The 27,053-nt window shown below is 42.4% G+C and overlaps 1 protein-coding gene across 3 annotated transcripts in view; it reads right to left on the reverse strand.

Moving 5' to 3' along the window:
* PPP2R2B (protein phosphatase 2 regulatory subunit Bbeta) overlaps window positions 1–27,053 on the reverse strand; it is a 417,322-nt gene that overhangs the window by 31,780 nt on the left and 358,489 nt on the right. For all 3 annotated transcript variants that reach the window (XM_060240555.1, XM_060240556.1, XM_060240557.1), the window contains one exon: window positions 13,083–13,260. In XM_060240555.1, the coding sequence (XP_060096538.1) occupies window positions 13,083–13,260 (178 nt within the window). The remainder of the gene's footprint in view (window positions 1–13,082; window positions 13,261–27,053) is intronic.

The following is a 27,053-nucleotide window of genomic DNA, read 5'->3' on the forward strand; positions in this document are numbered from 1 at the left end:
TTACAGCAGATGATCTTTTGATGATTGTTCCCTCAGTCATGCCTCTGAGACAGTGGCTACTGGTGTCAAGCGGTTTTAGATTTCACACTACGAAAAACCCAGCATGGAGCAATTTCTACTGGCTTTGTGAGGATTTAGGATCGAGGAAGGGGTGGGGAGAGACAAGAAAAGCACTTAGGCTGTCTTTGCCCTGTCAGGAAAACAAATTAAGGTCCTGCTGTGAAGAGGAGTGAAGGGGAGGTGGAAACGTCCCACTCTTATAAGGATTATTGGGGAAATGTGGTTGTGTGAAAAATACTTTATATAATATAGTATCTTAATGGGAGATATTTAATAGTTAAGTATGACTCCTATCTCACCTTCTCATGAAATAATATCCTGTTTGTGGGAGATAAGGGGCACTATTCACTAGTCATGTTCCTGACAAAGGGCCCACTGAAATAAACAAGTGCATTTGCTCCGGATGATATCACAGTTGGGCTACTGCAGGAATTATACAAAAAGGACTGTGCCCAATAACCTAGTTCAGGGGTGGCCAACGGTAGCTCTCCAGATGTTTTTTGCCTACAACTCCCATCAGTCCCAGCCAGAATGGCCAATGGCTGGGGCTGATGGAAGTTGTAGACAAAAAACATCTGGAGAGCTACCTCTGACCACCTCTGACCTAGTTGATCTTTCACAGGATTCAGATGCATTTTGAACTTCCGAAACAGCTCAATAAAATGAATGAGATATGAACACAGAAGTGCCCAATCCAAAACACACCTCAGCCGTGAATTCACTGGGCAGTTTTAGGTACTGTTGGGAGCTAGGAGGAGTATTCATATTGTAACCATTCTGTGGTAACTTAATTGGCTGCCAATCAGTTACCAGACTCAATTCAAGGTATTGACTCTCACATATATATCATATAACTTTCATGGACCATCATACCAACTGAAACTGTTTTCCCTGCTTTCCTCCATCAGAACAGCTTTGCTTATTTGAGCAAAGCCTTCTGAAGGTGCCACCCTGCAAGTGGGTTAGATAGACAGCTGCCTGTACCCTACGCATTCTCTGTGGAATGATCTGCCTAAGAGCTGGAGGAAGGCTACCGCCAAGAGGGCATTTTTATAAAGAAAAGAGGACACAGTCTATGGCTGTGATCAGATTGGCAGGTTGGTTTGGATATGCCCCTAATTACTCTGTTGCATTTTGAGACAGAGATCTGTGATTAGGCTTCCACCCTGATCCAGCTGTACCACTCACTTTTTCCATGATTGACCATTTAAATTAATGTTGCACATCAACCATGGAGCATGCAGTCTGGTCTCATTTTTTGTTTTTCTTTAAAACAAAACTTTCACTTTTTTGGAATATATTCCTTGGATGCGCATGTGTGCCCATGTGCATATGTTCCACCATTTTAAAAAAAACAAAGCACCAGAATGGTGAAACCAGAACTAAAGGTTCATACTTCTGAACCAGTTTGAGTGCACACCAGGGGAGTTCAGACATCCAGCAACATGAGATAAATGTGCAGGGATCTGTTAGCACTGTCTATTTACTCCATTTCCAACTCATCTTCCAATGGCGTGAGTACCACAGGGGAACAGCTGCCAGGTGTGGCTGTGTGAACCAGCCGATTTAATCCATTGGGGAAAGCAATTATATCAGGTCAAACTGCCCATCTGACTGCAGCCTATGCCACTGTACTGGCAATATATTATCTATTTGTTACATTATGTTCCTGTTTAGCTGCATTATATTCCACTTCTGTAATTCCATTTTCTGCACTGCATAACATATCATGCCTGCTATCTTTTTGCACTGCTTCTAATTTTTGTGATCCTAGTCCTATTGCACTGCTTATTAGAACTCTTGTGTCATCTGATTACATTGTTTTGCACCACGTAATCTGCCTTTTGTCTCAGTGAGAAAGGCAGACTATAAATAAATACATAAAATCCCAACTTTTATTGAAGCAACACTGGTCCATTTTACAGGATTGTTGCAAGCATTGCTCAGATTACAAATGGAAGGCATTCTGAGAACTTGGACATACTAATAGCTAATATTGTTATGAGCTGCTGCAGTACAGTCATAGGCTAAAATCTTAACTCAACCATGAACTCATTAGAAGGCTTTAAGAAAACCATTTTATTTTCCTCCAAAGGAAAAATGAGAATAGAAGTCTTCATGATGATTTGTTTAACATTTGGTGATGGCTGTGTATGTGAAGCATGCTGAATACTCACAAATTACAATAAGAATGTAATGATGACTAAACAGAAGCTACTTGAAAGAGCATCTGCACGCGCTATTTCAAACAGATGCCAGAATGCACAAAGTGACTTCCCATGTAGATCACTGCCTTCACTGGAACTTCCTTCAACACTATTTTAAGAGTTGTGTGGAGACATTCTGTGCAATACTAGTGAGGGCTGCATTTGAAGTTGCTTCTGTTGGAAAGATACAGGGCTTTTTTTGTAGTAGGAACTCCTTTGCCTATTAGGCCACACACCCCTGAGCCAATCCTCCTGGAGTTTACAGTAGGTCCTCTACTAAGAGCCCTGTAAGCTCTTGGAGGATTGGCTATATCAGGGGTGTGTGGGCTAATATGCAAAGGTGTTCCTGCAACAAAAAAAGCCCTGGAAAGATGTAATACATAGACCACTTAATAGTATGTACAATTAAAAGCAAATTCTAAGCAGGTAACCCAAGTTTGTCAACACACTTCAGGACCCTCCCACTGCTGCTGATTAAATCACAAAGCTAGAAATGGGATCTGAGTGGAACTAGTTTACCTGGACTAGGGGCTTCTCCCTCACTGGCAGTCTTAAATTTGCCAGACATTCTCTAGCTTGGATTTCTTGCACTGAGCAAGGGGATTGGGTCTATAGGGGCCCTTCCAAGTGGTTAACCTAGATAATTAACTTGGTTATATTATTTGCATTGATGTAGAAACAATATTTTCATGAAATGATTTTTTAAAAATTTATCTAGCTTTTAGCTAACAAATATTTCTAATGGATAGAAGTGAAACCAAAATGAAGAAGGAGGCAAGTTTGCATGCTGCCATGAAAAACTGGCAGAACTCAGAATTAAATGAGGAAGAATGATCAAACTCCTGAATTGCAATGCAATCCCAACCAGAGTTACACCTTTCTAAGTCCACTAGAGTCAATGAACTTAGAAGGATGTAACTCCCACTACGATTGCACTCTCAGAATGCTATCTGTACAGACACTCAAGTTTCACTTCTCATCCCATGCAACCTATAGAAGTCTCACTTCTACAGGATTACTATCACAGAAGAAGTTTTTGTGAGCTATAGATTTTAGTGCACAGCACCAGTTTTCATCTTAGGTCTTTATAGAAAAAAAAAACATAGGTTGATTAGTCTACTGCATGTTTTTGCTCCTTGGGGTATTTATACCTGACAAGAAGATTGTCTCAGGTTCAAACTATATATGGTGATAGCAGAGTTGTTGTTTGAAATCCAGGTCTTAAGGCCTGGGACAAACATATCTGTGGGACAGCCTCTCCCCATATGTGCCCCAGAGAGCCCTGTGCTATGTAGACCAACATCTCCAGGTAATCCCCAGCCCTGTCCCTGGCCTGGTAGAACATGCTCCCACTTGAGATCAAGGCCCTGTGAGGGCTATTACAGTTCTGTTGGGCGTGTAAGATGGAGCTGTTCCACCAGGCCTTGGGGTGAGGCCGTGTGTGTTGAACCATCTTATCCTCCCCTGTTTTAATAATAATAATAATAAATTTTATTTGTATCCCGCCCTCCCCACCTAGGCAGGCTCAGGGCGGTTTTATGGCACCTGTCCATTGCTCAAATGCTGCTTACTACTTATAGGGCACTAATGTACAACAGAGTACCATCACTATGTGACAAAAAATTATGGTTCAGGCTTAGGGTTGCCAAGTCCAATTCAAGAAATATCTGGGGACTTTGGGGGTGTAGCCAGGAGACATTGGGGGCGGAGACAGGAACAAGGGTGTGACAAGCATAATTGAACTCCAAGGGAGTTCTGGCCATCACATTTAAAGGGACAGCACACCTTTAAAAATGTCTTCCTTCCATAGGAAATAATGAAGGATAGGGGCACCTTCTTTTGGGGCTCATAGAATTGGACCCCCTGGCTCAATCGTCTTGAAACTTGGGGGTACTTTGGGGAGAAACACTAGATATTATACTGAAAATTTGGTGCCTCTACCTCAAAAAACAGCTCCCCCAGAGCTCCCAAAACCTCCAGATCAATTTCCCATTATACCCTATGAGAATCGATCTCTACATAGGGAATAATGAAGCGCTCAGCAGACGTTTCCCCCCCCCCCTTCTGGTGACTCTGAAGTGAGGGATTGGCCTCTCTACTCACGAGTTGCTGCCAACTTCTTCAAAGTAATACAGACACATAATCCCAAGAGGAAGCCTTTCAATCAGAGACTGAAGCCTCCGGAGGTGAAAAGGCACATGGTCCTCTGGGGGCGGTGCTTCCCTCCGCCTGTCAGCTGACTGGGAGCAGGAGGGAGCCTGGGAAAGTGGAAGAACCCCTGCTGGGACCTGGGGATTGGCAAGCCTATTCAGACTACTTACCATCACCTGTAAAATACTGAAGGAGATTTGGGTTATTAGTATTTTAGCGCCATCTTACTTTAAATTCTTTAAATTGTTGGATTTTATTGGTTTTATTGTAGTTTTACTATGTTGTCAGCTGCCAGGGTCACAACATTAACATGGATCATCATCATTTAAAAAGCTTGGTTTGAAAGTAAACAACAAAAACCTGGTTTGAAAGGAGCTTTCAAAAAAGGTTGTGCAAAAGTAGCATGTCTTCTGTGGTTAATATAAGCCAGGCAGGGCTGATACATCCATTAGGTAGCACGGTGTGGTTCAGACTAGAGTGCTCCACCAACTGCCATTGTTCAGCCATCATCGCTCTGTCTCTCAGCTTCCAGAAGCCGGGAGGCAGAGTGGCGGCAGCCCTTGCACAAGCTCTGAGACACAGGAGCAGCACTGCGCCCCCAGGGAGAAGAGGTTTGGGTGGGTGCGTGGGAGCGGCACCTTGCCTGGGGCACCAGCCTTGTGCTTGCACTCCAGCGCTGGCGCTGAAGGCAGGCTTGTACAGCTTGTGACCCACACAGTCCAATGCAACTACCGACGTCATGCTTTTGTGCTGCCATTCAGAGTGTAAAAACAAAGAGATCGTCAAACATCTGACAGAGCACAATGCATGATTGCTGGGTTCTTCTTAGCTTAGAGGGTGATGGATAGGGTGGGCCCAGTCTCAATAATGAAGGAGAAAAGCATGCTCTGAAATGTTCAATGACACTCCCGTGAGGTAAGTCAACTGCATGGTTGGAGATGAGTGTCCTCTTCAAAATGTATATGGAACAATCAGGAAACTGGACTGGCTTGTAGAGTATGAACAGTATACCAGAAGTTCAAAAGAACACACATGTCAACAATCATAATAATCTTTCACTGGTTATGAAAAAAAAGACACAGTAGCATTGTTATGTCTGGATACTGACCTTGCTAACAGAAATGTGCCGTTTAACTTCTAGATGTGTTTATGTGTTTTCTTTGAAGAAGAGAGAGAGAGAGGGCAAATCATGCCACCTCCCTAATATAAGACAATGCGAGTCAAAGCGTTTTTCCCTCTCTTAACTGTCTAGTATATTAAAATTGACTAAGAGGGGTTCTAGCCCTATCTTGTCAGATCTTGGAAGCTAAGCAGGGTTGGCCCTGCTTAGTACTTGGATGGGAGACCACCAAGGAAGTCCAGGGTCACTATGCAGAGGAAGGCAATGGAAAACACCTCTGGACATCTCTTGCCTTGAAAACCCTCCGGGGGGCCTCCGTAAATCAGCTGTGACTTGACAGTACTTACATAAACACACATAAGTGGAGCTGTTAAACTCAAATACTTAAGTGCTGCATTCACAAGGAGCTACAATCCTAATAATCTCCTAGGATTGTGCATAATTTTTTAAAAAAATGTAACTGCGCTTTTCTCTAAACTCTAGGTTTTCTGCTGTTTCTTTTATTATAATCTATTATTATTAATACATAGTTTTGGCTGGGTTATACCAAATATTTACTACAGATTTATCCTTCAGCTAGGAAAAATAGATGCAACTTACAATTGACAGCTATTCTTTCAGTCTCTGGAATTCAACTAGGCATCTATAGACTCCAACTGGAATCTACTTTAGGGATGGGATAGGATTTGTCACACGCTGCCATGCCCCATCTTTGACACGGATAGACCCAGAAGGCTTCCTTCATTCAGAATATGCCATGTTGATAGAAGACGGGCTGTTACAATCCACAGCAAGCACAAAATGCTGCAGAACTATAAGAAGCCCCTGCTCCTGGATTCTCCTTTTTCTAAAGCCCTGCCTTGGAATGAATACAGCAGTCCGTGGCTGATGCTGCAGACCAGACACATCAGTTGTGACAAAAAGGAAGGACAGCTCTACAGAACAGTTGTGCATTAAAGATATGTAATAAATAACTTGATTGTATAAATTATGCACATCACTGCTGCTTGTCTAATGGGAAGAAAGAGCACAACCACAACAGCCCATTTATTAAAGGGCTTTAATAAATGCACAGCAGCCAAGAAGGTCTGAGCGCCTGCTCCGGCTGCAACGCCACTGAGGATGTTCTCCGCAGCTGAGAACTAAATGTCTGGAAGGAAAACTTTCTCCAGTAGAACACGGCACTTGATCCCGAAAGATTCTACAAACCCTAATGATGTTACCAGCCGTGAAAACCTGAAATCTTTGATATTAAAGGACTGTTTTCCCTCCATGGAATGGAAGTGTAATCATGAAATCATAGTACTGGACTACTGAAGGGTATTTTAAGGTATTCTTTAAAACATAGCAATCTAATATCAGCTTATCCAGATTTCTGTTCCATAGGATAAACATGAGTTTGTTTGTCTCTGATAGAATATGCTCTGTTTAAATGCACCACTCCAACAGGACTAGTGACTGGGCTAACCAGGGCTTTTTTTCTCGGGGGAACGCAGTGGGACAGAGTTCTGGAACCTCTTTGGGAACCAAAATTTAAAAAAATGTTTAACATTTATGAGGGGCACTCATGAATTTCTCCTTCATTTCCCTCTTGAGAAGCGGCGGAACTACTTCATCCAGTACCATAAGATCACCGATGAGGACCAGCAGAAGTTTCTCCTGCTCAGCGTCTGCGGCTTGGCCACTTTGCAGTTGGCGGAGGGCCTCATATCATCTGTCATGCTTGAGGAGGCAACGTACAAAACGCTGGTGGAGAAGCTATCCAACCACTTCTCACCCAAGCCGACTTGCATGACCTACCGACTCAACTTCCACAAGCGGAATCAGAGAGCAGGGGAGAACGCAGCTGACTTTGTAGCTGAGCTCCGTTGGTTGGCCCTATATTGTGCATTCTTGAACCTCGAGGAAGCCCTGTTTGATCGCTTCATGACCGGCCTCCGAGATGAAAAGATGCAATGTAAGTTGGCAATCCACAAGGACCTCATACTAACGAAGGCTCTCAGCGAGTCCTCAGCTTACAAGAGATCCTGAAAAGAGTGACCCACAACCGGGGTGCATCAGGCTGCTGCCGCATCTGCATCCAAGGACTCCGATGGCAACGATGCCCTCAAGCTTCACCATGCGGCCCCCAAGCGCCTGCTGCCATGTGCTACCGAAACACTGCCTGCCCTAGAGAGTGCCAGCTGCGAAGAGCCCCACAAGTGCCGCTCCTGCAAATTCCGGGATGCTGTCTGCCACCAGTGCGGGAAGATGGGCCATCTGGTGTGAGTTTGCCATTCCAAATTGACCCGCCAGCAAATGGGGGGAGCAACCTGACGGCAAAATGGCTGATGTCATGAGGTTGCCCTCGTCGAGGAGCTGCACTCCCTCATGGCATCAGCTGGCTAGGTATGTCAACTTTCTATGCCTTCCCCAGAAAAACTTAAAACCACTTTCCTCATAGAGGGAGCTCCATGCAAAATGGAGATTGACTTGGGGGCCACCTATACAGTCATCTTGGCCCAGACCCTCAGGGAGCTGTGCCCATGGGGGGAACCCTGACTGCACCCTTCCCCAGTCATCATTTGGGACTTCCATAAAAGGGGTAGGGTTTTTCAGGGTGAAATATGGACATTTCTCAGGAACTCTGCCCCTGATAGTTGTAGAAGGGGCCCTTTGTGGCTTACTAGGCCGGGCTTGGTTTGATCCCTTGGGGATCAGGGTGACGGGAATTCACTAGACCCCCGCAAGCATGGACTTTCAGTGAATTTGTGTGGAGGTCCCATCCATGTTCGACGGAACCCTAGGAACTTATACAGGGCCCCCAGTAGCATTGCAGCTGAGCCCCAACATGCAGCCTATATGGTTGCCCTAAAGCCTAAGACTGAGGAGGAGCTAGACTGCCTCGTGGCATAAGGGTCTTGTCGAGAGATCCCCATTGTCACCCCAGTGAAGCCCAACGGCAGCGTCCGCATCTGTGTGGACTACAAATCCACCAGAAATAGGAAGCTGCAGAATAACGCCTGCCCGGTCCTGGTCAGCCATGTTCTAGCATCACTGGCGGGGGCTAAAATTTTTGGCAGGTTGGACCTGCTCCAAGCGTACCAACAGCTCCCAGTAGATGTTGCCATGGCTGAGGCCCAAATGATAGTGACTCACCGAGGCACTTTCCGAGTCAAGCGTCTCCAGTTCAGGGTCAGCGTGGCCACAGGGATTTTCCAGAACTTAATGGACTCTCTTTTAAAAGGTATCCCCAGGATCCAGCCATTCTTCGACGATGTGCTGATCGCTGCTGCAACGGAAAAGGAGTTTTGCCTTCTGTCTCCATATGGGGTGGGTGTGGTCCTAGCTCATGTGCTGCTGGATGGCTGTGAGGTGCCGGTGGCTTAGTATTCTTACAGAAACCAAAGTGCAATTATGCGCAGATAGATAAGGAGGGTCTGGCCATAGTGGTGGGGTTTTAAAAGTTCCATGATTACCTCTATGGCTGGTCTTTCACCATCCTTACAAACCATAAACCCCTGCTTGGCCTCTTTGCCTCTGACCGCCAAACGCCCCACCATACATTAAAAAACAAACAAACAAAAACAGAATCCAGCACAGAAGAGAAGAGTATGTGGTTCTAAGAAATAAAAATTTATCATTTGTCACAAGGTTAATTGCATTTTTATCCTATTGTTATGTTGTGGCAACACCATCACCAAAGGCTTCAACTACCCACTTCTAACAAAAATGAACTAAATCCTCTGACCTTTGAGGTTGCAAGGAAAAATGTTTGTATGTTCTGACAAAATCACACCATTGCTTTATTGCAGAACAATACCTTTTCTGCCTTCAGTTCAAGATGTCTTCAATGTCACATATATTGAACTTTATGAACCTGTTATTCACTGGATGACTTTTAAGTCACTTCTTGTTAATGCCCATTTTCCCTGCGTCCAGTCCTTTCCAGAACTTCATGTCTATCAAGCTCAGCCATACCCCATCTTCTAATTAGAAAATGAGGGATCATATTATATGAATTAGTGAAGCATCACCGAGAAGGAAATCTACGTAAACATGCAGCTCCCCCTGAGGCAGCTGCCTTCTAAATTACACCTTAGAGTTCCTTCCCCACATACAGATCCTATAAGTAAAATCCAACAACTTACCAAACAAGCTGAAAAACAGTACTTTTGTAATACTGAACAGCTGAGTGGTATTTAAACTTTGGGCTACTAGAAGTGGGCACTTTGCTATGGGGTCAGTAGAAAGTATACCAGGAATTTAACCACATTTTTTTAAAATGCAGGGTAACTTTAATAAAAACAAAATAAAGGCTCTAGCAGTCACTGCTCAGTTAATTCTGACACATGGCTAAATATATTAGAAGCCTGCAGCCAAGGTTTTGGCTGAGAAATATCTATTCCTCCCCTTCCCCATCAATGGGCCATGGAGAACAAACACCTTCATTCCATGTCTTTCTCTTCCATTAACTCAAAGCCTTCAACACTTCCCCTTCTTTCTCTCCCAGATCCCACTTCCCACCCCCAAATCCTAACCCTCAAACTTGCTATTTCCTTCTCCCACCTATATGAGATCCCTTGAAGAATATAAACTTCAATTACTTCTCTCTCACACTTTGGGTTGTCAGGTCCAACTCAGAAAATATCTGAGGATTTGAGGTTGAAGCCAGGAGCAAGGCTGTGACAAGCATGACTGAACTCCAAAGGGAGTTCTGGCCATCACATTTAAAGGGGCTGAACTGTTAAATGCCTTCTCTTTATTGGAAATAATGATGTGGCACCTTCTTTTGGGGCTCATAGAACTGGACCTCTTGGTCCAATCTTTTTGGAATTTGAGGAGAGGCACAAGATGCTATGCAGAAAATTTGGTGCCTCTACCTCAAACAACCTCTCCCTCCAAGTCCCAGATACCCACAGATTGAGTCTCCTTATAGGGTATAATGGAGTTCCCAGCAGACATTCCCCTGCTTTCTAATAACCCTGAAGCAGGGGGAGGGCCTCCAAACCAGAGAATCCCCTGTCCCCAGCTGGGGATTGGCAGCCCTACCTTGCTACTCCAATATGACATATACCAGGGATCCCCAACCTTTTCAATCCTGTGGGCACTTTTAGAATTCTGACACAGGATGTGCCAGTGCAGCCACAAAATGGCTGCCATGAGAGGCAAAGCTAACCACAAAATGGTTGCCACAGTAACTGCACCCAACCACAAAATGTCAGGGAGTGAGGTTAATCATAAACCTTCAAACATTTCAGGCTGAAGCTCTGTTTAACAGGATGGATATATTGTTTAAATATATTGTTTAAATATGTCTTGCATACACACACAGTAAAACTGAATATTCTGGTGCCATGGCGGCAGCTGTCGATTGAGCAACTTTTAAAAATACAGCAACTTGGTTCTCTACTAGCCAGTTGGAAGCCCTACTGGGCAAAAACCTTACCTGGCCCTACCCACTTTCTAAAAACATTTAGTGAGTGCCAGGAAAAGTGTTGGTAGGCACCACAATGCTGATGGGCACCATGCAGGGGGCGTCTGATTTATACAGTGTTGGTGACAAGGCTTTACAACTAAAAGTACAGTACAATGTAGGATTTTCTTGAAAGTAAGTCCCACTGATTTCAAAGGAATGTGCTATCATATAAGATTATGGCCTGGCACAGAGACTTAATGCATTACTTGGAAGTATCAATGGAATCACAGGCGTCTTCAGAATTAAAGTACAGGAGCATGGCAAATAATTTAAATTATAGTATTTTATGATTAAAAATACTAACAATGTACCTGGCACAGAATAAGGTGCTCAAATGAACCAAGGCTTCACCCTCTAGAGCAGGTAGCTGCCAAGGCCCTGTTCAAATAGTTCTAGCTGAATGAGAGATAAGATCCCTCCCACAATTCTCTGGCATTTTTTGCATACAGCGGCACTGTTGGATTGTAAATTTGGAAACTTTGTTCCAGAATATCACATATTTGGGTTTTAAACAGAGCTCTCTATGGGTAGACAACTTTATGCTGACTCTGCTATTGTACCCTTATTTTTCTCTCCATGTAGCATCATAAACCAACTCACATAAAGTATCTTGGGGGATCACAAGTGCCACGTTCCTGCTATATTGACAGCAGTGATTTAAAGGATATCCGATGTCCCTCCAAATGAACATAGTTTAAAGTAATATAGGATTCTATTTTCTCAGCTACCTTCCAAAAAATGTATTTTTTCCTACTCCATATCCTTAGTAGCACAGTGAGATAAAAGCCGCTTACAACTGACCAAGGCAAACTGAAAGTAAAGCAAATGCTTTCTTTCATGCTCCACTGATGTTGCTACATGTGTTGTCACTGCACATAGACACTGGATGCTTGCCAGTTTCACAAGTAATAGTTTCCATGCTTTCCCTACTTCCACCAATCTGGCACTAAAATTACTGCCGTATTGAACAAACCTGGATTCTCATACTTTTGCATACGAGACTACAAAAGATTTTGTGCTCAGTATGGAGACTCCCAGATTTTAACACCTAAATGACAATTCTTATGGGTTGGCCGCACTAGAATACAGAAATAGGGCCAACTGCGGATAGGAAAGAAGCACAGGAGTGGGCCTGGTTACATGGGTCCTGTATAGAGGCTGGGGTCCGGTTAGTTTGTGTCCAAAACAGTGTGACCAAATCCCATTGGTGAACAGATCCCACACCACTAACAGTGTAAATAGAGACCTATGCTAATGCTATCACATAGGAACCCCATCACCTACTATCATTATTCCAACTTTGATCGTTAACTGGTTTGGGCCAGTTCTTGGAAGAAACTTGTACTGGTGGATGGACAAACTATGTTTCCATAAAGTTCAAATGAGCTGTGAACTTATTAACAATCCAAACACAATTTCATGCAGTTAATTTTGTTAGTTCTTTCTCTCTTTTTACTAATGTTCTGAAAAGATATGCCACTTGCATAAACTTGCCAAGTTATCAGTGGTATGATGAATGGATGATCCAGATGTTTGCAGAGTAATTACATATATTTGCCTGTCATCTTGATGGATATTCTACGCAGCTCTCCACCTCTATACTTTTCCCCCCTTGTATGTTACTGGAAGGGCTGCATTGTGGAGCAAAAAAACTAGCAGTTTCCTAAATACAAATTATCTAGAGAATCACCTATAAAATTTCCCATATTCCTAGGTCATTTCATGGGATAACCTCTAACAGAAGAAATATCCTTGCGCATGTGGATAGCAGATGACTATTTGGTATCATATACTGCTTGCTGAAAATCATGACAGGAGCTAAAACAATAAGCAAAGTCACAGCCTCATATGGAATTTGTATAAGTGCTGCATCATTGCTGTATTAAGCAAAATTTGTCTATAGGCCAAAGGAAAGGAGTGGTGAATAGGCACAAAAACAAAAATGTACTTTAAGGAACAACACACCAACCGTTCAAGGGATGCAGGACCTGAAATTCAAACATGCCGTTTCTTCTCAGATGAAACTTCAGAAGAACCTCTTCTGATTAGATGAGAGCACCAGCCAGGTTCATGAAGCAAAGGATACTAAAACTTTGATTGATTATTTCAAAGTTCCATAAGTTTATCCTCAAATCATCTGCTGACATGTAGGTTTCATAGTCACTGTTAACGGATATGGAGTTGATGTGATACGTGTGTGCATTTGCAAAAACCCGTCTGGGAGTCGCTTCCACCATTAAATCCATTGGCCTTAGCACAGGTACCTGGGAAGATAAGAAACAACAAAAACTAGTCAGAAGAGAACTTATTCTATTATCAAAGTTAGTATTGTATTCTGTACTGTTGCTTGACTATTAACCACTAAGCTTACAAACATCCTTCTCAGACTGCTGTTGCTCACAGCCAAGGGGATACTATGAGGTCCAGATTCAGTGATTATTACAGGACCTTACTATTTACATAGGAGATGTTTATGCCCCTTTATCAGAGTCCTGCCTGAGGCATCTTACAGTAGTTTTTGCTGAGTTATAAACCTGTTCTTAATCACCTGACTGGCTCAGGTCTTCCATTTAAAATAGTGCATCTGTCCTGAATACAACCAATATTGAAAAGAGAGAGAGAGAGAATCCAATTAATATACAACCAAGTGCCTTTGCCCATGGATACTACACATTTTGGGACTAACATGTTCAGCTGAACTATTTTCTTCATGTCAAAGTCACACCCAGGCAGTCTAAAGCCATTCTTTAAAAAAATAAAAATAATCATTTGGGAAGAAGGTGATTTCACAGAGAGATAGGAGAGGAGGTAATTAACTCTTACTACCATTCTCCATTCTAAATTGTTCACATCAGAAGACTCTGCACCCCATATCAGGATTCAAATTGTGTGTTTACCTGTGTTTTGAAGCTCATAGAGCAAAGGCTGTTTCTCCAGAATGAAATGGCAAATAGGAAACGAGTTAAGCATCCCCCCACTTTTCTACTCAAAATTGCCTCCTCTTAAAACTATATCTTTTTTTTTAAAGAAAGAACATCCATTTACACATAATGTGCTGAACATCCATTTACACAGAATGTGATGTTAGATGATCAATAGTCCACAGTGAAGAGATTTCATGAAGTGAAGAGACTACAGTGCATACAGCAATATACACATATAAAATTTGTGCTTCATTTTAAAATGTGTTATTGCCAGCAATTTTAATAGTAGTGGTACATGTGATACATGTTTTTAAATAGATTAATACATACAGTAGCACAGGACATATGGCAGAACTAGAAGGGTTTTATATTATGGAGATGAAATAAAAGTGGAATGGCAGGAAAACTGGAACATAGCTTTTAGAATGGTAGCAGTAATTTATACATAATCTCATAAGAACATAAGAGAAGCCATGTTGGATCAGGCCAATGGCCCATCCAGTCCAAAACTCTGTGTCACACAGTGGCCAAAAAGTGGGTGAAGAAGTACTTCCTTTTATCCGTTCTAACCCGACTGCTTAGCAATTTCATCGAATGCCCACAAGTTCTTGTATTGTGAGAAAGGGAGAAAAGTACTTCTTTCTCTACTGTCTCCATCCCATGCATAATCTTCTAAACCTCTATCATGTCACCCCGCAGTCAACATTTCTCCAAGCTAAAGAGCCCCAAGCATTTTAACCTTTCTTCATAGGGAAAGTGTTCCAACCCTTTAATCATTCCAGTTGCCCTTTTCTGCACTTTTTCCAATGCTATAATATCCTTTTTGAGGTGCGGTGACCAGAATTGCACTCAGTATTCCAAATGAGACCGCACCATCGATTTATACAGGGGCATTATGATACTGGCTGATTTGTTTTCAATTCCCTTCCTAATAATTCCCAGCATGGTGTTGGCCTTTTTTATTGCAATCGCACACTGTCTTGACATTTTCAGTGAGTTATCTACCACGACCCCGAGATCTCTCTCGGTCAGTATCTGCCAGTTCACACCCCATTGGGGATTCTTGGCCCTAATGTGCATTACTTTGCACTTGGCCACATTGAACCTCATCTGCCATGTTGACACCCACTCACCCAGCGTCAACAGATCCCTTTGGAGTTCCTCACAATCCTCTCTGGTTCTCACCACCCTGAACAATTTAGTGGCATCCGCAAATTTGGCCACTTTACTGCTTACTCTCAACTCCAAATCATTTATGAACAAGTTAAAGAGCATGGGACCCAGTACTGAGCCCTGCGGCACCCCACTGCTTACCGTCCTCCACTGCGAAGACTACCCATTTATACTCACTCTCTGCTTCCTATTAATTAGCCAGTTTTTGATCCACAAGAGGTCCTGTCCTTTTACTCCATGACTCTCGAGCTTACTAAAGAGCCTTTGATGAGGAACTTTATCAAAAGCTTTCTGGAAGTCAAGGTAAACAATATCTATCATGTCTCCTTTGTCCACATGTTTGTTCACCCCCTCAAAGAAATGTAACAGGTTAGTGAGGTAAGATCTTCCATTACAGAACCCATGCTGAGTCTGCCTTAATAACTCGTGTTCATCAATGTGCCTACTCATTCTGTCCTTGATAATGGTTTCTACCAACTTTCCCAGTATTGAAGTCAGACTGACTGGCCTGTAATTTCCCGGATCTCCTCTGGAACCCTTTTTAAAGATGGGGGTGACATTTGCTACCTTCCAGTCCTCAGGAACAGAGGTAGATTTCAATGAAAGATTACATATTTTTGTCAGAAGATCCACAAGTTCAACTTTGAGTTCTTTCAGAACTCTTGGATGTAGGCCATCTGGACCTGGTGACTTATTAGTTTATGTAAATCAGACCACCGGCCCATCAGGTCCAGTGTTGTCTACTCCAAGTGGCAGAATCTCTCTAAGGTCTTTGGCCTGACATATCTTTCTCAGTTCTGCTGCCTGAGACCCCTAACCTGCAAATTTCAGGCTTAGACATTACTCCTAAAACTCAGGAACACCACAATGCTCATTTCTGGCTTTACCACAGCCATCTCCAAATTTTGAAGGAAATCAGTTTTTCTTTTTCACATCACAGACATCCAAAGTGCTGCAGATGTATGAATCTTGGTTCTATTCTGCATGGATTATTAATGGTGGTCTAATTTAAATTGATTCTAAACATGAGCGAAACACAATTCTTCTGAAAGATAAAGTTTTTCTATCAGCAGTTGAAGTATAAATATAATTAGATCAGATAATCCTTCAACATCTGATATTACAAGGATGGTTTCTGAAAGATCTATATTATAGTCAGTATAGATTATGGGTGCAATCAGATTGCAGATTGCTGCAGCAGGATCTTGATTTTGACTCGCTTCGTGTTGGTCAGACAGTGGCCACTAAGTCAGCATCATAGCACTGCAGGCTCATGGTTGGTTGTCCACATTGCTAATGCACAGCAACCATGGACCCATGGCTGGGTTGGGTGGATTTCCCCCAAATTTCCTCTGTGCATGCACAGAAGCAGAAAAGTGCACAAGTGCTGAAGCATGCATTGGAGTGGGGTTGGGGGGGGGGGGAAAGGATGTGCCAGAAACAAAGTGGAATGATCATACTGCTTATGCATTTCCATGGTGTGCCTGGGCGATCAGATGTCCGGAAACCTGCCATGGAAGTGCTTCACCAAGGTAGCTACCAGAATTTGCCAGTGGCTATTTAATCTGCATGGGAGTTGTTTTAGTGTATGGTAGGGATGAGTGGGACACAAGTGGAGAGCCAATTGAGCATGTTTGATCATGCCCATTAGATCCAGAGGGGAGAGGTGGCTATATCAGGCCAAACTGCTCATGTGATTGCACCCTTTGTCTTCTCTCGCAACCTTCACCTTCCATCTCATGGAGTAAAAGAACTGAGATGGCAAGGTTAAAAAGAATACAGAGCAGACTGAGGGAGAATGACACACAACACAATATCAATATACATACTTTTTCCTCTCTTTTTTCTGATTAAGTATAATCCAATAAACTATCCATAATCCAGTGAGAAGACGTGCTAAAACCAGCACACACACAAAGCAGTGAAAGCAATACCTTCCTCTTTATAACACCGTAAAGCAATTTAATGTAACAGAAAGGTGTCAGCCAATGGTGGCCAATGCCAAGAAAGCATTCCCTCCAGCTTTTCATTACAGTGTGTTATGATCTGTATGTTGTCCAGGGAAATTTCCCATGGCTGTGGAGGTGGAGATGGGAGTATAACAGCCAGGATCAAGTGACAGAAGAACATAGGAACTGCCAGCTCAGAGTCTGAGATTAATGTGATGAGCCTGCTTCCTAATTTGCCCTGACATATTCAATGATGCATCGTTTGCTGTTGAAGGACTTGGCGCAGCCATCTGGGGACATGGCCTAGCAGTATGCCCAGGGACTGTGGGAAACAGGCAGTCATTCAGACTGTCAGAAACATGACGGTTTTCAAAAGGTAAAGGATTCAATGGTCACACCAGATTTCCCTAGGAACGAACAAACAAAATTAAAAGTTTTGGCATAAGACTTTACTCTGCCATGTACAGCTATGTAGAGAAAGCTACGTCTTTACTGGTTTCCCACCTGCTCTAGCCACCTGTTCATCCAAAACCACATTTTATGATGATTAGCGAAAGCAGTCAATATGTTGGGTGGGGAAATTGGTTTAAGAATAATATATACAATGCCAAGTAAGTCAGTCCATAGATATGTTTTATATTTTGGGGAAATCAAAAGCATCACTATGTACTGTATTTCATGCTGACTACGCAAACAAACTCAGAATTTCAAACGGAAGGCTAAATTCTCTGAACAGAAAATCCAAGAGCGTTGATCTTGCAAATTTGCCCAATATTGGTAACATAAATGAGGAAGCGGGCATTTTTGGCCAAGTACAGGAGGTGGAGATTGTCACAGAGTATATGGGCAAGACATTATTTGAAGCAAAAAGCCATGTAGCAAATGTCAAGGGCTAACATGTCCAAAAGCCTCATCTGATTATCTGGCAATGGGAAATTTTCATTTGTTAGAGGGTACATTATGCCAGCTAGAGTTGCCGGCCTGAAAAATTTGTAGTATTTATAAAAGCAGTTTCCAAGGCTTTGTCATAAATCTAATATATCAAAGATTTCAGGTTTTCACGGCTGGTAACATCATTAGGGTTTGTAGAATCTTTCGGGCTCAAGTGCCGTGTTCTACTGGAGAAAGTTTTCCTTCCAGACATTTCGTTCTCAGCTGCGGAGAACATCCTCAGTGGCATTGCAGCCGAAGCAGGCGCTCTGACCTTCTTGGCTGCTGTGCATTGAGTGACTGAAGAACGCAGCTGAGAACGAAAGGTCTGGAAGGAAAACTTTCTCCAGTAGAACACGGCACTTGAGCCCGAAAGATTCTACAAACCCTAATAAAATCTAATATAATCTAACAGGAAATTATGCCCAAGGATAAGAAAGGGTAGATGGAGAGGTGGAACAATGCATATAGGAGCTTAGCTCAGTACTTAGTGGTTTCCCCATCTTTTTTGGGACAAAGCAATCAGGCTCCAATCTGGGCACAGCTGACAGGAAACAAAACCTGGCCTTCACAGCAGATACCAATTACCAGGGATAGGAGACAGGTTGATTCCTCCCATACCGAAATGCTGTTTCTAAGTGCCCTTCTTTATCCCATTAAGAACGCCAATGTGGTATAGTGATTAGAGTGTTGGATTAGGACTAGTGTTCCCTCTAAACTGAGTTAGCATGAGCTAGCTCACGGATTTTTACCCTCCTGCTCACACATTTTTGTCTCACAGGATAAATGGCTCCAGAACACACTAATTTATGCAGTACCTCACAAGTTTAATACCAGTAGCTCACTACTTTAATGCCAGTAGCTCACAAAGTAGAATTTTTGCTCACAAGACTCTGCAGCTAAGATGGAACATTGATTAGGACCTGAAAGACCCAGGTTCACATTGCTCCTCTGCCATGAAAGTTTGCTGAGCAACTTCGGACCAGTGACACGCTTGCAGCCTAACCTACCTTAGGGCTATTGTAAGGATAAAATGGAGGTAAGGAGAATGATGTAAACCACTTTCAGAACCCATTGGGGAGAAAGGTGGGTTATAGTTATAATAAATAAACAAATATAAGTGAATGGATATGATTCATTGCTGTGATAAATGACTACATTGAAGGTAGTTTCATGATGGATGCAAAACTTGCTTTCCTGTTCCAGTAGTGTAAAGTCTGTGTGTACAGTTCACCAAGAGCTCCTTCAAGATATGGGTACTATGCAAGCTTTTCTTCTAGGTTCAGAATGGCCTAGGACCTGCCTACCTGAGGGACCGTCTCTCCCCACGTTCCCCAGAGAGTACTGAGATCGGGAACCCAAAATCTTCTCGTCCCCGGGCCAAAGGAAGCCCGCCTGAAATCTACCAGGGACAGGGCTTTCTCTGTAATGGCCCCTTCCTGGTGGAACCAGCTGCTGGAAGAGGTGAGGGCCCCGCGGGACCTTGCTCAGTTCCGCAGGGCCTGTAAGACAACCCTCTTCCGGCTGGCCTATAACTAACCGGCATAGGAAATTGAATGTAGTCCTATGAGATTTCTGCTATGTTTTAATGTTTTTAACTGTGTAAAATGCTTAATTTTAACTGTGTAAAATGCTAAATTTAATATTTTTATGTTAGATTTTATGTGCTGTGAGCCGCCCTGAGCCACCTTGGTGGAAAGGGCAGGATATAAATCATAAATAAAAAAAAAGAATAATGACAGGCAGGGATCATTTTGTAGGTAGGAAAAAAGGTGCAGGAGCTCAGTAGCATATCTCATTTGCATATGCCCCGGGATCTGTGTGAGAACTCCCCACTGCATGCAGACCTTGGCTGGAGGTTCAGGAGATGTGCTCCTGCTGAATTCAAGCCCGGATGGCAGGCATTTCTCTAGTAAAAAACAATGGCTATTTCATAAACTGCAACTATGTTTGACTCATGCATAGGGTTGCCAATCCCCAGGTGGGGGCAGGGGATCCCCCGGTTTGGAGGCCCTCCCCCCACTTCAGGGTCGTCAGAAAACAGGGGGAGGGGAGGGAAATAACTCTATTATTCCCTGTGGAGATTTATTCCCATAGAAAATCATGGAGAATTGATCTGCGGGTATCTGGGGCTCTGGGGGGGGCTGTTTTTTGGGGTAGAGGCACCAAATTTTCAGCATAGCATCTCTCTGGGTTCCTCCAAACAGTCCTCCCCCTGCCTCTCCCTAAAATACCCACCAAGTTTCATAAAGATTGGACCTGGGGGTCCAATTCTATGAGCCTCAAAAGAAGGTGCCCCTATCCTTCATGATTTCCTATGGAAGGAAGGCATTGAAAAGGTGTGCCGTCCTTTTAAATGTGATGGCCAGAACTCCCTTAGAGTTCAATTATGCTTGTCACAGCCTTGATATTGGCTCCACCCCTAATTTCTCCTGGCTCCACCCCCAAAGTCCCCAGATATTTCTTGAACTGGACTTGGCAACCCTACTCATGCAATTCTATTGAGCTGAAATGACTGAAACTAAAACAAAAATAAACATGTTTTCCAGAACTATAATATTTTGAAATGAGGGAAACTGTTGAAAGCAAGGCACATTTACTCCTTTGATGGCCAATGTCGTAAAACATTTTAAAATTTTAATAAAATATATCTGTTAACGAAATTATAACGATAAACCATGTTTTGGAACAATCAAAGCCCTCAGGTGTCTTTTGGATTACAAGTAAGAAACAGAGGTAGACATGCTGGTCTACAGAAAAATCCAAAAACAAAAATTGCTAAATACATATTGTCATCATTATTTGTGATATTTCAAACATCACATATTGTAAGGAACAGCCACTCTAGATATGAAGTTCTGCAGAGTTATGTGACTATAAATAACTGGTAGTAAGAAAAAGCTAAAAGAAGAATAACGTCTCACCTCTATCAACAAAATGTACTACAACATACTAGGTTGTTCTGAAGAAACACCAGCATTCCACCTTAAATAAATCTTCAGAAGCTGTCCTTAGACTTCTTTGCCAGTAATTAGTGTGACTGGAAATTAGACAAGGGCTACTTTCCACATCATATGAGTTACTTGCTTTTGGCTTTTACTTGCAGTGCCCCAATAATGTAACTATGGCAACCAACAGCCCTGCAATGGGGATGGTCTTTCCATGTGAGCAGAGACACCTCAATATCTTGGGAAACCTCTGAACCTCCTAAGGCACTGCACCTCAGAAAAGCAAGTCTTGGCATAAAAGAGACCGCATTGAGTCCGCAAGAGATACACATAGGCTCAGTAGAGGGCTTGACACTATTGCCGGGTTCCTCCAAACAGTCCTCCCCCTACTCTCTCCTTCGCTGTGGAACAGCCCCTGGGCAATCTCTGTCCAATGCCCGAGGGTCTCAACAGCCATGGCAAATATGCTGCCTATTGCCTGCCTTTAAATGCAGATAAGGGGTCATGCCTTAGCCCTCATCTCCAGTATGAATGTATTATGTTTGTTATTATCTGATATGCTGCCCAACTCCTGTCATACTATTGTATCAATGGAATGTCCCCTTCCTGGCTAATCACTTCATTACTGAACACATCTCTTTCAGGTGTCTGTTTTACATCTGCATCTCTTCCCTTTTACTCCAGGCTATCAAGGGAAAAGCACGAAGGGCGTTTTCACACAGAGCTTACTCCGGAGCGACGTCCCTCTTCACCGCGCAGCGTCTGCGCGGATTTCGCACCAACTGCTCCAGAGAACCAGGAAGAGCCGCGAAGTGCCGAGCCTTTTGCGTCGCAAATGTAAACCACTAAAAACCAGTTAACATTAGCGACGCAAAAGCCGTGGCTCTTCGCGGCTCTTCCTGGTTCTGCGGAGCAGTTGGTGCGAAATCCGCGCAGACGCTGCGCGGTGAAGAGGGACGTCGCTCCGGGGTAAGCTCTGTGCAAAAACGCCCTAACTTTCCAGTTTTAATGAATAAATTCCATCTAGTCTCATCCTCACAACCTTTAAGAAATATCCCACCTTTTTGTCTGGGTACTTGCAAATGCCAGATGCCTCTTTTGTCCAGCACCTCAAATCCCATCACTATTGTCATATTAGCTCACCCATTTTATCATACCCTCAGGATACATTTTTAGATATAAATATACCTGGTTAGTCACCTGCCCTGTGTGACTTACTTGGGCAACTAGGCAAAGCAGCACCCCTAATCCATAGTAGGCCTTTATATGTGTAAACACTGACTGTTTCCATGTACTTCTGTCTCCCGAACCTCAGGCTTATCCACTCTCCAAGATCAGTAACATATCACCTATTCCTCCCTCCCCATTCTATTTTACCTGCTACTCCCTTATTATAGAGGAGCAGCAGGTAAAATAGAATGGGGAGGGGGGAATAGGTCATATGTGTGTGCTCTCCAATCTGTATGTATATTTAAATTCCATTATTTTTCTCTAATAAAACTCATTTCTTTTTACATAGGTAGCAGATCCCGTATATACCCCATCTCTTACTAGCTTCGCCTTTTCGCTAACTTCCCCAATATAAAATCAAAAGGTAGCATTTGAAATAAAGCTGTTAGGTGTAGCAATAAAGCGTATAGCTCCCAGGTTCCTATAGCCCAGTTGGCAAGCAAAGGACTATGTGTAAAACTGAGTGATGAATGCAACCATGTTTGCTTATTTATAGGCTGGCCCCATCTACATCTAAGGGCGGAACAGGAGTGTCCCATCCCCAGCCTAACCTTACTATTCTCTATATTTCCAGGTACAGTTCTCCCAGCCTGGCTCCTCTCTTCCAGTACCTGATCCTAGATGAAAGAAGAATGAGTGGAGCATGGAGCTGTAGTAGGTAGGGATAGAATGGTTACTTTACCTGCAGGCTATTTTCTTTACAAAAAAAATAGACCACTCCCTCCCCATTTTGATGTTGTAAACAGGGTACACATAAAAAAAAAAAGACTCCTCCCTGCATGTCTGCTTTGGCTGTCAGAGATCTTTCTCACATTTCCAGTGTGCAGAAAAACACACAAAAACTAATGTCTTATGGCAATAACAATATCGTTTTTGCTTTATGTGCATCAAAAAGACCGCACATACAGCAGTTTTCTGCTTTGCGTGCTCAACGCAGTAAGACATTTCTGACTCCACTCATGCATTATGTCTTACCCGTTCTGTGTATGTGAAATTATGCGCAGACTCATGTTATTTTGCATCTACCCAATGACAGTCATAAGTAAAATGGTTGTTTATTGGATAACAATTAAAGCTTACTTAGCACCCACTTCTTCTATCATTAAGTTTCTACCTAAGCCACTTATCTCCTACTAGGATGGTCATGACAATATTAACCAGTACAGACATCTCTTTAAATATATTCCTTATTCAATTACAGCAGTAACCTGGGGATGCTATTAGGCATTTTATATATCCATTATTAAAGGGTAATTCAGTGTAACAAACCAAATCAAGAACCTACAAAGGCTGTCAAATAAAATTAAGCCAACTAACAAATTACATTATTTTGTGTTTTCAGGAGGAGCAGAAAATGCCAATCATTTGTCATTTTTAAATATATAGTTTCATTTTTAAAAGTTACAAAACTTGATATGAAGTTTAAAAAGAATACTTCCATCTAGATGATCTCACAACACTAATACCTAAGCAGCTTTCAGGGTTTTTATTTTTGTCATCTACTGAAGATTTCCCTCTTTCCAAAGTTAATGAAGCATTAATTCTTTCCCCTATGGCTCAGTGATACACTTGGTTCAAAAAGCAAGGGAGATGGTCTCTCTGGGTCTTTTTGCACCTATGAGAATTGCATCATCCAACAGAATTATTCAGCAGCCAGCCCTAAATTGAAAGGATTCAAGAAGAAACAAAGACTCAGTTAATCTGATCAGCAGCATAACCGCTGTTGTTTTATTACTTCTGGTCTTTTATCAGGTTCCTCGGGGGGTATATTGCTGAAACTGAATAAAAGATTAGTCAGATATGTTTTGTCTTTATGAGTACAGATTTGCTCTTGGCACTCAAACACAGTCTTTTCTAACTACTGCACAATAACATGCTCACTTAGTAGGAAAAAAATATCAGCAAGGTGATCAGCCTGACACTTGATATGCATTCTCTAATCTACTCGCAAGATTCCCTGTGTGACAATGGTCAAGTCACTTAACCAAGTTTTCCATTTGATACACAGATATCTCTTTGTCGTGCAGTAAGAGAAGAATTGTTTTGTTATTTGCTGAACCACCATACTGGAAGCTTCAGTTATTGAGGGATGCAAATGCGATCTATGAATGGCAACAAATACAGCTAGCCTGGAGAGGCCAGTGAACTTCAAAATTGCTTCTAGAATCTAATTGTCCATAAGTCCTCTCTCTTAAGTTCCACAGAAGGTTGCTCTCAACTTATGTCTACTGTATTTTAGATTCAGAAATGAAGTGCCTCTATAAATGTGTTATTACACACAACCATTTGACTGTGTGCCATTTGATGCCATTTCTCCTCTGTTAATATTAGACAAGCAAGCTGTGACGGACAGCAGGCATATGCATGAACAGAGGCAGTGCATATGAGTGACATCTAATGGAACTCTCAGTGAGTGACAGCTAGTGGCACTCATTCTGATTGGTGAACTGCTTCTAACTGTCAAAAAAGGGTGGCAGTTAAAACTGCTGGAGAAAGCAGTTAATAGAGTTGAAGGAGTTGGAGAGTGACTGGAAAAGAGAGTGCTGGTCTTTGTGTTGCTCTCTACTGTGTGACAAGAAACACAATGCAGAGTCTGATTTAGAGCCCGTGTGGGGTGGCTTTGAATAGCAGAAACTATGGTGGAAGGCTATTCCCAGATGTTAAGAATGGTCTCTATATTTGTAAGGAAAATAGTTTCCTGTATTAACCTTAGTGACCAAAGGGGAAAAAGACTGGAAATCTGGTAGATCAGGCTTTGGCAAAAGGATTTGAGGTGGCAGTGAAAGGTCATCAAATGGTGCCAAAGGTGTAGGTTATTTATCTTAAAGGGAAGACAGTAATGATCATGCCAGAGAAAGAGGTCTAGTGGAGAGACCTTAGTCTTATAATCCAAGGGACAAAGGGTACATTCAAGATTGTGTGATTAGAAAGTGGGAAAGTTATCCTAAAACCTAGAACAGTTATAAAAAGATAAACTTGTAACGTCAAGAATATCTTTAGTGAAAGTTAAACCCTGTTAAGGGTAACACTGTATCTTGTGAAGTCAGTAACCTCAAACATAGTTCTGTGTTCATTTTTAACTGTCTGCCTACATCTTTTAAATCCCCCAAACCTATGTAAATATCCCATCCCTTCTCTTCCCTTCCCTTCCAGTCTGTTTAAATAAACCAAAATGTGTTTGAAATTGCTACTCCTGTGCCTATTATGCCATTTTCTGAAAGGTAATTTTTGACACCTGAAGCAATGACAGGGTGATCATTCCAGGGGAGTGCTCAGAAGAACAGTCACCTCCGACACAAGCCCAATTCATTCCAGCACACCTATAACTCCACTATTTAGCAGGCTTATAAGGTCAGAAAATGGTCCATGATGCTTAACAATCACAAATACTGTCTCCTATTACACTCTTGTACCATCTGGAAAATGTCATCTGCCAGTTACCCTACAGGAAATGAGACTGAACTGTATGGAATTGTCCCCTGTTGATGTCCATCCCGTTCCTGAACCTTGACCTTCTCAGGATCCACCTCCAAATCTCCAAGAGTTTTCCAGACCACCCCCCTTGAAATAAGAGAACCTTATTTCAAGAGGGGGGACACTGTGAAGTACTGATGAAGTTCTAGGTGCTTATCCTTATTTTCTTTCTCTCCAGTTCTAACTTCTCTTTCCAGAAAGCATATCCTAGACCAGGGGTGGCCAAACTTTCTTAATGTAAGAGCCACATAGAATAAACATCAGATGTTTGAGAGCCGCAAGACATGAATGTCAGATGTTAGAGAGCCACAAGACAGGAAGAAAAGCAAATAGGGGAGGGAGAAGTGGAAAGAAAGCAACTTTAACTGCATTCTCCAAGCTGCCTGCTGGCTTGGAGAAGCTATTTAAAAGACAAATGCCTTCTCCAAGCTGGTCAATGGGGCAGTGGGGGGTTCAAGAGCCACACAATACATGTGGAAGAGCCACATGTGGCTCCCTGTCCTAGGCTGTCAACAACAGAAATAACTGGCCAGTGCTGCCTGCTGATTAAAATTTTACAGAAAGAATATTCATCGAAGACTATTATTCATGGTAGGTTTAAAATTTCACATTCTCTGTCCCTTTGCTGTATTGGGCTATTCCTATAAAGCAAGAGAAAACACTTTCCTTGAATAAAGGTAATATTACAAACTAATTACCAGTCCCTGGTTTCCTCAGACATTCTCCTTTCTCACATATCATTCACTTTAATGCTATTTCATCTGTTATCGGTTAATTTGCAATTTTCCCATAGAAGGGCTCCACAGAAATGTTATTATGTGTCACTGGGTACAGAAAATCTGCGAGAGGCTAGTTTAGGCTATCTTGACTTTGACTATCACCTGATCAGGAAGAATTTGTAGATTTCAAATATTACTGCCAGCAACTCTACCCTGCATACAGATCAGGGACCCATAAGATAGCATGAAACATCTTTCTCCCTCCCCTTCTACTTTTCCCTTTAACCATCCAGCTTGATAAACAGCTCCATAGAATCCCAAAGCTTATACACTCTTTTTGTTTTATTTTGGCTAGCCTTAATAAAAGGTATTACATGGCCTACAGCAAACTAGATACTTAAGTGATCATAATGTATCCCAAAGCACATCATCTATCTTGAACCAAGCAAAATGTCACAACTTTCCTCAACATGGTGGAGCACTTGCACGCCCACTCTATGTGTATTTTGTTATTCGGTCACACAGCCGAGTCTGACTCTTTGCGACCCCACGGTCTATGTGTATAGCCTGAATTTAATCCACATTCTAAAATGCCTAAAATCGTTGTGGTAATTCGTAGCTTGAATTCAATCTTGCCATCTTTCTCCAAATAGAATATGAATTTGTCTATGATGTAACTTTATGTTCATTAGTAAGGCCAAAATTACCTC

Source organism: Heteronotia binoei, chromosome 5 (assembly GCF_032191835.1).
Source record: "Heteronotia binoei isolate CCM8104 ecotype False Entrance Well chromosome 5, APGP_CSIRO_Hbin_v1, whole genome shotgun sequence".
Taxonomy (NCBI): Eukaryota; Metazoa; Chordata; class Lepidosauria; order Squamata; family Gekkonidae; genus Heteronotia; species Heteronotia binoei.